We start from the raw sequence: 12,450 nt of genomic DNA, 5'->3' as shown, positions 1-12,450 counted from the left end.
AAACTTAACAAATTGCGGAAGTACGAGTATATTCAAAATGTATAAGCTTACAGGAACACAGTTCACGAATATTGAGAAACTTTAAGTCCGCCTTTGCCTGCTCGGTACTACAACAAAGAAGGGAAAAAAGCATAAGCTTAAGCCATTAGCAAAAGCTTAGAGCCAAGGCAAAAATCATAATCTTCTAATTTGAGACGAGCAACAGGACGGGGCCTAAGCCTTGTTCTGGTGTAATGCACGGAACGTGATGGCTGCATGGGTGCGGAGAGCCCGAGCGTATGCGTATGCGTATACGTAATATGTCTAATGCCACAAACACAAACTCAAATAAAAGTGATATACGCTCAAGACGGGCAGACATGGAACTGAGTGTGACTGAGAGTGGAGCGAAGACGTTAGACGTTAGACGTTATACTTTAGGCAAATGTATCTGTAAGCAGGCACTTAGGCCACTCAGGAGTTGGGTTTTTGAAATATGCTTGCCTGGATACTCGGCTGCTCGGCTGCTCGGCAGCTTGACTGCTTGGCATCTGACTGCCGCCTTCCACGCCACAAGAAGCAGCAAGACAAAGGCAACAACTAAAGCCCTCACGAGAATTTGACAACATATTCACAGGGCCCCCATTTGCAGCCCCCCGACTTCCTGGCTATCGCCGCGCGTGCCGCACGCTTTGCGCATTTAACGCGTATTTTGCACTGGCTGCTGCCACATCTACGACAACGTTGCTGGTCTTGGCTTTTTTGGGACATGCCCAAGTTTGCGGGCATGTGGCACCAACGCAATGCAGGGCCCCATCGCCGCAGAATGTTGCATAAATTGTTTTTAAAGTCCACCAAAAGTGAGTGAAATGTTAGAGCCAAGTTCACCTGTCCCAGCCACACCACACACCCGTGCATAGAAGGAAGGATATGGATACCTGTAGAGCTGATTTGGGGCAAACACTGGGCAGGGCGCACAGGATGACTTCTTTTAATACAAGCTGCCACTGCCACTGCCACTGCCACTGCTACTGTGCCACAACCCTAAGATTGACAGCTCCGAGTCCCGAGTGTTGACAGCAGTAGCGAAAGGAGCAGCACCACGCCCAGAGCTCGGTAGCAGCTGACTTGGCAGCATCCTCTGCCTTGGGGTCCCGTTTGTGGTTTGGCAGCCAGTTGGACTTGGGGATGTGTGGGAATATGCTTGGCATATACGTATCCATATGGAAACATAGTCGGGCGAAGAGCACTTACCATTTTAGACGAAAACAAAAAACGAAGAAAAACAGTGCCAGTTTATGGTGTGGCAAAGCTTACAAATTCTTAAAAAGTCAACAATAGTTCCTTAAACTTAAATCTATGCATCAGAGCTCGTACATTGTGTTTTACTGTTTTTCGTGATAAAGATTTCATCTAAAGTAACGCTGAATGATGATAGCGACTTAGTGGCGAACGAGATCGAAGAAACTTTCCTTCTTCCGATGAAGGGAGATGCTCAGCCAAGACCTGGAGCGATGATGCTGCCCTTTCCTGGTGGATGTATTGCCCTTGAGCCTCCAATAAGAGGTGACGTGCACGCGCAGAAGGCTGGGATGCCTTCGAAAAGCAATGAATTAGCTCAGGGAAACCTATTCGAATAATCCCTGAATTGCAAGCGGATAGATACACACATAGATACATTCTATTCAAATATATTCACAGCAATATCAGGCCTAAACTTAGAGCGATTACCTCCTTAAATTTGAAGTCGTTTCCTTGAATGCTCAAGGATGTGTGCTGGCAGAGATTTCACCTGGCCGAGCAGTTACTTACCCCTGGCGGGCCCTGGGGGGATTATTTGTAATTTACAATTTATGTAATGTGCGTGCTTGTAATTTGCTGATTTAATTAGTGGCCATAAGTCATTGTTATGGCCAAGGACGAGGCAGCGAAGATAATAAATGACTTTTAATTGTTGACCATGCTTGTAATTAGAGGCCAATGGGATTGGTCTTGCCTCGTCGGGTGCCTGTACATAATAAATAAACACGCCGAATCTTATCGATGATCTGGTAATGGAGTGCATAATGGCCTGAAAACGTGAGCACATTGAATAAAGGCATTCAGGTGTACGGATATCAAACGAGATTCCCCTTTCAAAGAGTACTTTTGTGTAAATCAGCTCCTGTACAACCTCCCCTTCTGGTAACTAGATAACATAATTATAGATCCAGCTAATATGCACTCGACATTCCAGGCATCGTTGGAGCCCGTTTGAGTCATGGCAAAGCATTTCACCTGCGTCACACGTGAACGTCCATCCATAACTTCCATCTACATCCGTCGTAATATGCGGTTAACCGGCTTACAGCAAAACCGCAAGGAACAGAGCCCCACACTGCACTCCGTGGCAGAGCACAGACAATGGCAACACCAGAATGATAACAAACATTTAACAATAATTAATAATCATTAGTAAGCCGCACATTATTAAGTGGTTGACTAAATATTGAAATTACTCTGATATTAGGGCCGAAGCCGGGGCCGGGGCCGAGGCCGGGAGCAACATAAACAATGGCATTATTATGGCACTGCACAGCGGTCTACCCCACTGAATGGCCCCTGCCTTTCAGCAGGAACATCAACAACAGGAGAGGAAGGACTGGTTCAGAGGTCGAAGCTTAGTTACCCTAACATACCCCGGGTCAATCGATCATGGACACAAGTATTGCAGAGCTTTCTTTGGCTTTAGTTGGGTTTTAGATGAACAGAAAGACATGTCCATATCTACTCGATTCTCTCTCCTCTATCATTTCGTAATACCCTCCACAAGGGCATAGGGACTGTCGTTAATGACGACAATGTGCAAACTGTTTTGAACCGAATGGGAAACAGCAGCGGGGAAAGGGGCAGCAGAAACAATAACAAGCCGAGGCAATGGCAATTTTGTTGCACTTGTATGTGTGCGTGGGTGCGGGTGTGCACCAGTATGCGTGTGTTGCAAATTATGGACATACGTGTGAAGTACAAGCATGTAAATTGAAACTGTGACACGCCCATATCCACCATATCCGCCCCACGCAAATGGCAGCCAAAACAAACTGTGCGGTTATTCAGGCTGTCGACAATCACCCTCCGATTCGATTATGTTCCCGATAATGATTTCATTTGCAATCTCATTACAATATTATCACCATTACCACCAAAAACCTTGTTTTCCAAAAAGTCAATGATGCAAGAGTGAAGTAAAAATTACAGGGCTGTCTAGACTTTAGGATACCTAATGAGTAAACAGTCCTGCAGTGAGAGGAAAACCTATGGTGGCAATCGCCAAAATACAACCTCATCCTGCTCGCTATCCGACCTGCCAAACAAGAGCTCTACTATATATATATGTATCCCTGAGGAATGCGGGGAAGTATATGTTTGGGATAGAAAAGCCCCTCTTAAAATAGGCAGAATAGATGTTTTTCTTTCAGAGGAAAGCGTAATGGTTAACTAGAATTAAGCTCGCAAATCTCCAGAGTAATAATGTACGTTTTGGGATGTAATTGTGGTCTCGGGGAGGCGCCACCCCATCATCGCCACAGCAATTGCATTAATAATAGTGCAGGACCCAGGACAGAACCCCGGATGAGGACGAGGCGACACCAGTCGACAGCGACTGGCATACTTTTCGGCGTGCAGAATGCAATATTTGGAAATATAATTATGCCAGTGACTGTGTGTCTCGCTGGGTCTGGGTCTGGGTCTCTCTCTCTCTCTCTCTCGGGGCCCTGTATTAACCCAAAGGCAATGAAATATACGATTCCATATGCAAGGGCACCGTGTGAGTGCGTTTGCCATTATATTGCATAATTTATTCGCGCATTTAATTAAATTCCAGCCCTCGAACTGGAACTGGAACTGGCGCTGGTTTTTCCCACTGATGACCCAAATACCAGGCCCACAGACATGCAGTCACGTTTAATGCCTGCTTAATTTAATAAACTAACAGTCCAAAAGTCCAACAGGGAAAACATTAACTGTCAAAATAGTATAAAATTAATTTCAAACTTCACGTCCAATTTGTCACCACTTAACCGAAGTATTTTTTAAATTTCCCCAAAATGTGCAACATTTATTTATTTGCGGCGGCGGTGCCCAATGCGGTACCCAATGCGAGTAATGTGCCCAAAGTTAATTACGTTTAATGGGCATTAGAGAGTAAGCCGATTGCGGAGGCTTTGCACTGCCAATGCAAATGAAATTTATAATTTAATAAAAAACATATGGCTGCAATTAGTCCACATAGATGTATGTATAATTGCATGCAATCTGGCGAAATGCGTTTCAATTAAATACGTGAAAAATTCAATTGCACTCATTTGTCTAAATTTGACTTTAAAACAAAGTTGCTGCTCCATTTAGGATTCTAATGCTCTGAATTTTCATATATAAATTCCAATTCAAAATATATTTAATTGTGTATTTGGTTCAATCCCATCGTGGGTAGCCCGAAAAGCGTAATCTTTTCCACAGAATCGCCAAAGACCTTTGTGATTGAAGACTCTCGTCTTGAAGACTCTCTTTCAAGCACATGCTCATCAGACGACAGCCATTCTGTGGAAAAGATTACACTCCGTAGCAAAGGATTAGGCAGGCAGTCCTTGACTGTCCATGCTTTCTGGGAGCGTTGGAGGGAAATCTATCAGACGAAGGATATGGAAATACGTATTTTTATGTGAAATTTAAAATATTTGTGTGTCTGTGCATGACTCTTAAGAGCACTCCAACAGCTAATTGAAACCTTCTTGTATGTCCTTCAATCCTGAAGAGTTTTTCTAGATAATTCTAGTGAAAATAAAAATTAAATCAAATAAATTATTAACATCTTTGGAAAAAACGAAACGGGACTTAAATGGGGGAATTGTACAGTGCTTAGAGGTGTCAATGATTCGGAAAATCAAGTAGATATGTGCATACAATAGAGAAATATAATTACGAGTACATTCCTAATTTACTCCATTGCCTAAGGCTAGTGATTGGACTAGTAGATACAGTACGGGACATACACATGAGTCCGAAAATTCAATGAGCAAAAATAGAAATTTAATTATCTTTGGAAAGCAACAAACAAATTCAGCAATCCGGCGTACTATCACTAATTTGGCAACATTCTTTTGCATAATTGCTTATTTATTTGCAAATATTTACTAATAATTCACGTTGTCTGGCACCCGCCGCAACCCCAAGGCAATTCAGATGCAATTTCGACATTTCGTTAATTAAAATTTCGAGCGACAAAATGAGAAAAGAGTGAGAGGAAAAAAGGCCCAAAACCACGTTTCTAACATGAAATTATTTATGTCCTTTAATTAAAATGATGTTGGAATTTATTTTGTTTAATTTATGTGATAAAACGCTGCCCAAAACTAGCAGCTGTTTAGCGGAACCGGAAACCCACAAAAAGTTAATGAAATAAATAACATTTTGATGCATCGACTAGTACTAATGAGGCGGACAAGTGACCCTGGAAAGTTGCACGCAATTTTCATCAACATTAAATCAAATTAATAAATAATGGGGAAAGTGAAGGGTGAGATATGACTCTGACATATTGTCCGGCATGTGACTTAATGTCCTTTACAGCACTCGTCTGGGATGGGATTAAATAGAACGGAATGCGATGGCATGGTATGGCATTGGATGACATGGCAAAGGAGACTACAAGTAACCGGCAGGGAAATTAGTTACGGTGTCGCACAAGGACGAGAAACAGAACCAGAGACAAGCACCAGAACCAGGCGAGGCCCCACTGCCAGTCCGCATGTGAGTGACTTAGTGCCTGCTTGATCTATCATCATTAGTTGAACATGTCACAGCAGACACTTGGCCCAATTGATTTAGTGTCATGGCATTGAGCTCAACAGTTCACTCGGACGAGACTCGACTCATCCTCGTCTCCTCCTCTGTTTGTCGGCTAATATCCCCTAAGTAGTTGGCCAACATTCCTCGCTGACACACACAGGCCAAAGACCGATGACACACAGACATCAATGGTGTCTGGATTTCAAGCACTTGTTAATATGAGGCTTGTCTGTAGGTTTAATTAAGTTTAGAACACTGAACTGTGTGTAAATTAAATGCTAAAATATGTTCAAATACGTGGAAATGATAATAGATGGAGACTAAGGATACAGGATACCGGCAAAGATTATATAATTTCTATAATTTATAGCATCGTTCCTTAAAACTACCTGAGTACATCGTTCCCAAGTAAATTAAGATGATATAATGTTTCAGCAGACCTCTGAATATTCATGGCTCTGACGGCCATCCTCCTCGGCCACTTGAAAGTTCACTTTGCCAAAAAAAAAAACCAAAAAAGTAGCACAGGCAAATTATAATCTCCCATCGCGTAATTCGTACAAATGCAAGTCTCATTAATTTTGGGCAAGTTGCAGTTTTAAATTTAGTACTTGCCGCAGTCCGGCCCCCAGTTAATTAACACCTGAACGTTGCACGGCACCGGCGCCACCACCACCACCACCACCACCACCACCACCAGCACCCGGTCCGTGGTTGTCGTTTGGCGGCGGCACCCTACCGATGGGGCTGGAAGCAGAAACCACTTCAGTCACACTTTTGTGCTCGGCAGCCGTGTGCACTGACGCAAAGCGGAAGTGGCACTTTTTCCGAGCTGAAGCCCAACCTGAAGCGGGAGCTGATGCTGAAGCTGGATGTGGATGTGGCTGCTGCTACTGCCACCAGCAGGCGTATCGAAAACCGAAACTTTTGATGGAAAAAGTTTGCAGCAACAAACGCATGGCCCCGTCCAGAAGCAGGGGCAAGTCCTGTGGCACAAGCGCCTTTAAACCATCAAGTAAGTCGCTATAATTCTCGCGCACCGCCCCATGAATTTTGATTCTTTTCCTTTGTGTTTTTTGTATTTGTTTTGTATGGGTCCTTCTATCGCCTTTACTTTAAGCCGCGTCTTAGATTTGAATAATGAGCCTCGGCCAAGGTGCAAGAAATGGGCCTCAATCGTGTGAGGCTTAGAGATTTATGGGGCTGTTCGCAAGACAGATTAGGTCGAACGATAGAAGCATCACCCAAAACCACAAAAAAGTAAAAGGAATTTGTAAAATGACACAGGAGAAAAGCTGGGCTGTTCAATCAAGGGTCGCATGGGGAGAGCAACAGAATGAGAATCAGCAAATTCTTTCCATTACGAGCCGATCCATCATTTCCATAAAATGATCGGATCCGAGGAGTATGTGCAAAGGCTGCATAAGATGAGGGACCCCTATATAATTGCTGTTGCTCTCTCTCGTAATGGCAAAACAATAAAGTCGAAAGGGTGCTCCAGAAGTGGCACAATATCCAGAAAAAAGAACAAACAAATTGGCCTCAAAAGATTTGCCTAATTGCTGAACAGAAAGCCATCGAAAGCCACTCCTCAGCTGATGTTTGTCGCCCGCTTCCTCCCCCTCAGTCCCGCTCAGTCCGTTTCCGTTGAGTTTGTGGTGCATCAAATAAAAGTTCTGTCAACAAAACTGAAAGGCAGCTGAAACACTGAAAGTGCAACAGAGGCAAGTCTGCTTTGCCTTTTTTCCTGCTGATGCGGCATTACGAGTGCGCTGGTATCTTGGGGAGTCGCTGCCTGCCGCCTGCCGCCTGCTGCCTGCTGCCGCCTGCTGCATGCTGATGACTTTGTCAACAACTTAAATTGTTTGGCTGCTATAAAGAAGAACAAAGTTGGAATCCATTTAGGGTCTTCGGAGGTCGGAGATCACAAAAGCAGCTTTCGCTTTTCTTTGATGTTAACCCATTTGGCCCATTTAAGCTGGCTTCCGAGTACCACATCGTGTTGCTCTTTGAACTAATTGTTGAATGTTTGTCGTATCTTTGAATTTTAATACTTTCGCTTGTAGATAAATATTACCAGCACTAACACAATCATGCATAGATTATAAAATAGGCAAATTCCCACACTGTTCCAATTGTGCAGAAATTTAGAAAATCGAGACTCGCCTTGAAGAATGTCCAACTCTGCCGGTGGCTGCTCTTCAATTGACATATACACATGTTCAGGTGGATCTTGTTGCTGTTCTTCATTTGACACATGAACAGGGTGATCCATCTGGACAATGTCACGGTAACTGTCGCCATCTAACAATATCTCCTTGTCGTCACTGGAAGGAATACGCAATTTCATTATATTTTTCACTACTCAAAGAGTCTTAAAAAGTGGTATATTACCGCATTGCTTTCCGAATTGGTTCCGATCTTTGCAGCTTCAAGGCTCTTAGCATACTAAAGAATCAGTTCAACGAGAGCTTGTCAATCCCGTGCAATGCGCTTGCTTCATACAAATTCCAAGAAAACAAATCCAGCTGAATCTCTACACTGCAAGAATTTCATTTAAATATTATATATATTGGTATATAAATTTTTAATAGTTTAAAGGAGTTTAATAATGCGAAAATAAGGTAGAAACTTCAAATACACTGAGAGAAGAATGCAATAGTAAAAAGAAACACAACCACATTTAAATTAAATATTCGGTTTTTATTTAAAAGCATAATGAATTTAAATACAATTTACTTTGATTTAAATATAAATAAAAGAGCTTTATATAGAGCGAGTGAGCGAGTGCTGGGGCCTTTTTTCTCTGGGTGTACTTCAAATACTTGAAAAATTATTTCCAGATATAAATTTTGAAACTTTGTATTCACACTCGATGAAATTTTGTATAGTTTTTATTTTATGCGAACTTGGGTTTCATTGTTGCTGTTTCGTAACCGTACACTGTTTGCTTTTCTTGTACTCAATTTTCTGTTGTTCTCTGCCATCGGATGTGCCGCGATGCGACGCATAGCGAGTGTTTGTGACTGACCTCAGATACTTCTCAAGAACCGTCCGGGGAAAAGGTATCATAGCAAAACCACTGACATCGGATCTTTATAATCTTATAGCCTCAAATGATTGTTTATTATTCCACATTGGATTACTATAGCTGTTGTAGAGAAGATACATTTAGAAGTGGGATATAGCTGATATAGGATCAATCAAAGGAAAAATCAGTCTTTATTAAAATAAACGTGCTGGCTTCAAATCGAAATATTGTATAATAAAGCTGAAAACGGTCTCTTTGATCTTATTTTCACAAATACTACGGAACGCCTTGAATGGGAAAAGAACTCTAAAAAAAAGCCTCAAGCCACAACTTTGTTTGCAAAGGCAAAACATAGTAGTAGTACAAACAAAAATTATCACTGGACAATTATCACAAGATTTTAAGAGTATTTTAAAGACCGAAATGCTGTGTGGTCAAAGAGAACGCAGCAGCACAGTCCGGACTCCGGAGAGTAGAGGATAGAAATTGATAAGATTCCTTGTGCCATGAGAGTTTTCTCTCTTTTTGCATTTTATGTTTTCATTATCTCGGGCTCTTGTTTTGTGGGAGCTCTGCAGTTCTCTTGTTCTCGGGTATCTGGCGAGAAAACGAATATCTTATCTGACTCACAAAACGACATAGAAAGATTGTCAGCTCCGGCTGTTTCTCGGTTTCTCTGGTTCTCCGTTTCTCTGTTTTTCTGTTTGTTTCGTTGTTGCCTCAATTAACACCTTTTGCCGCTGCGATAATGACGCAGCCAACAACTGCTTGGGCCCTGATGATTGGTAATCAACTAAAATGGAAACAGATACTGAAATAAACGCTCTTTCGCGCTCCCTGTGCCGCCAGTTACGGACCCGTAGTTGAGCGGCGAACGCGTCTCGAAATGGACACGGACAAGAAAAATGCGAGGGACGCCTCGGGCCCCGGCCTGGCCAACGACGAGATCGACTTTTCCAGTGGCTACGAGGACCAGTACCGGAAGGAGTACAGCCCGCTCAAGCCGACGTATGTCTCCCCTCCGGACAAGAAGCTGGCCTGGTTTCGCAACTGGTCCACCATCCTGATGATCGTCTTCCTGAGCTGCGTCTTCAGCCTGGGCACCGTGATCCTGGTGGCCCAGGTCTTCACTACCAGCGTCCTGCACATCTTCTTCATCGTTGCTGCCTATGTGGCCGTTGCGGTGTTTATGATTTTCCTAGAGGTTCAATCCATCAAAGTACGGTGATCCCACAATCGAAAATCAGGCCCAAAATTCCGCTTCATTAGAACGAGTACTGTGACTAATTGGCTGAGTTGTCGTATAAAAAAATGTCGTGCTAATAACCCCGATTCGCTATCAAAATGCTCTTGGCCTATGTGTTGTGCAAATAAATTGAGAGCTTAAAGAAAATTTAAGCATTAACACCCAAGATATAAAATAAGTATTAAATAAACAAAAGTTTCCCAAAAAACGTGTACAAATTTGTGTCTTTTTAACTAAGTTTCGCTCTGACTACTCGTAGACAGTGTTTAGTATATAGCATTCGCTGATAGCATTCGGTTGATTAAATGAATCTAATCGAGAGAGCGCAAAAAGCGACCTAGATAGTGTTGTTTCTGAGCCAGCCAATATTCAGTGGAATACACGGAATTCAATAATAAATAAACTCATATTTGCCTACCAATGAGAGCCAACAAGTGGCCGAGATATGTGTACACTCCATGCAGGTGTCTAATTAATTAATGTAATATCCCCCGCACAATGGACAATTGAAACAATGAGCCATTACCACATCAGTGATATAAACGTCGTTGTGAATGGATTATTTGCTTTTGGCCATTAGGGATAGCCTCAGATGGCTGCAAGGCTTAAACCAGACTCAAATATTATCTAAAAACCATCTGTTTCCAGTGGAAATAATTTTGTTTATAAACTGCAACTTTTCCCTTACAAAAATACTCAAATTTCTATATGCCCTGGTAGATTTTGTTTTTAGCAATTTACCAAATATTTCCCCTCTGGAAATTATTTCCAAATCACTTCTGTAATTGCTTTTCACATGCCACCAGTTAAAATAAAACTCTCGCCGGGAATTTTCCCGTATTTTTACACCAATTTTCTCGCCTTGCAGCTGCAGCCTGTGCTCCTGTCAACTGGTTGGTAAAATTCTAGTTTAATAGCTGGAAATGCAACCAGCATTTGGCTGGCATAAAAAATAGAGCGACAAGCTCATCGCGCACTTCCACATGCGAATCGCAGCTAAAAAACTGAACTCGTTGCCCCATTAAACTTTAATTTCCGTTGACAATGGGCGACAGTTTTTTTTGTTTCCTACCCGCTTCTTTGAGACGAGGGCAACAGCTGACTTACCTTAATTACTCACAGGATTCGTAGCCATGCTAATTATTTGCAGGGTGCACTATTCGTGCCCCGAGTGGCCCTTGGAGGAGCCAGACGATGGCCAGACCTGGCGCGCGAGAACCTCGTGGCCAGCGCATTTAATTATAATGTCGAGGAGGGCGCTGGGCCTGAGTACTAATGCCATTTCCGGTCGCCGACAGCCGACTACCATGTCGGGTCTGCGTCTTGTCCTGTACTTTTTTTGCAAGGCAAAAACATTCCCTTTTGTTGCCATACTCTGTAAGGGAGAGGCTTGTGGGGTAGTCTAAATAATGGAATAAATTCGACACCCACATTGGCATTCAAATAATCTTTTTGTAATCTTTATTCTCAAGACATACATATGTATGTATGTAATCTGGAACGAGCATAAAATCGTAGATAAAAAGTGCTCACACTTAGGTATCTTAGGTATCATTAAGTCCATCCCTAACTACAAATACTATAATTCATTTGGCTTAACATTCCCCGCCTGAGAGGGAAAGAGGAAAAAGACGCTCTAATTAAGGTCCTGCGCAAAGTCAAAGCCTTGTTTAAGCTAATTTTTTTTGAGTGAAACATATAAATCGGGATTTGTGTGAGTGTAATACTCTCGTTTTATTCAGCAAGCATTTTCGAGATCTGTGCGAACTGCGAGCACTGCAAAAATATTCAATATGCACATGAATTATTTGCCATTGATTTATTGCTCATATGTATGCCTGCTGGCTCAATATTGCACATAAAAGGCATTTAAACAAAAGCTGTCTTGTATTTTATTTCGTATTTATTTGTGCATTTTTCTCATCTTTTTTATGGCATTTAAAAAAGCCGGCCATAGTTGAATTTTGCATAGGCAAATGAACACATTTAATTTTATTCAGAGTTTATACAAACTTCGAAACAGCCAAATGAGAAAACTCGATGGAAAAGCGAGCGAGGGCCAGCTGTGAAAATGTTACCATAATGCATCCAAAAGATTCACAGCGAAGGGGCCAAGACATCTGGCTAGTGCCTGGGGAAATGTCTTGGAATTTGTTTAAGTAAATCTCACTTGGACGCTTTTCATTAGACCACTCAGCGAGAGCCAAGAAAATAGCACCAAGAAACACAAAAGTCATCCAACTGGAAGAGAAGGATGGCAAAAATATATAAAATAAAATCTCCCATGCATGGGGACCTCCTCAAAGTGTTGTCCTCTGAGAATCACCAAGAGTTCTTAGTAGATAAAGTACAAACAAGGACCGAC

At 42.3% G+C, this 12,450-nt stretch overlaps 2 protein-coding genes across 2 annotated transcripts; one reads left to right on the top strand and one right to left on the bottom strand.

The window, feature by feature from the left end:
* Nucleotides 1–7,842: 7,842 nt before the first annotated feature.
* LOC26533270 (uncharacterized) lies at nucleotides 7,843–8,351 on the bottom strand. The gene is made up of 2 exons (XM_015180917.2): nucleotides 8,203–8,351; nucleotides 7,843–8,135 (listed from the first exon to the last, which is right to left on the bottom strand). The coding sequence occupies exons 1-2, from the start codon at nucleotides 8,253–8,255 to the stop codon at nucleotides 7,856–7,858; spliced, it is 333 nt and encodes a 110-aa protein (XP_015036403.2). The 5' UTR covers nucleotides 8,256–8,351; the 3' UTR covers nucleotides 7,843–7,855.
* A 1,315-nt stretch (nucleotides 8,352–9,666) lies between these two features.
* LOC4817654 (uncharacterized) lies at nucleotides 9,667–10,296 on the top strand. Its single transcript, XM_001357010.4, has one exon. It carries the CDS (start codon nucleotides 9,726–9,728, stop codon nucleotides 10,065–10,067), a length of 342 nt encoding a protein of 113 aa, XP_001357046.2. The 5' UTR covers nucleotides 9,667–9,725; the 3' UTR covers nucleotides 10,068–10,296.
* The last annotated feature ends 2,154 nt before the right edge of the window (nucleotides 10,297–12,450 follow it).

Source organism: Drosophila pseudoobscura, chromosome 4 (genome assembly GCF_009870125.1).
Source record: "Drosophila pseudoobscura strain MV-25-SWS-2005 chromosome 4, UCI_Dpse_MV25, whole genome shotgun sequence".
NCBI classification, from domain to species: domain Eukaryota; kingdom Metazoa; phylum Arthropoda; class Insecta; order Diptera; family Drosophilidae; genus Drosophila; species Drosophila pseudoobscura.
This window is presented reverse-complemented; position numbering and strand designations above follow the sequence as displayed.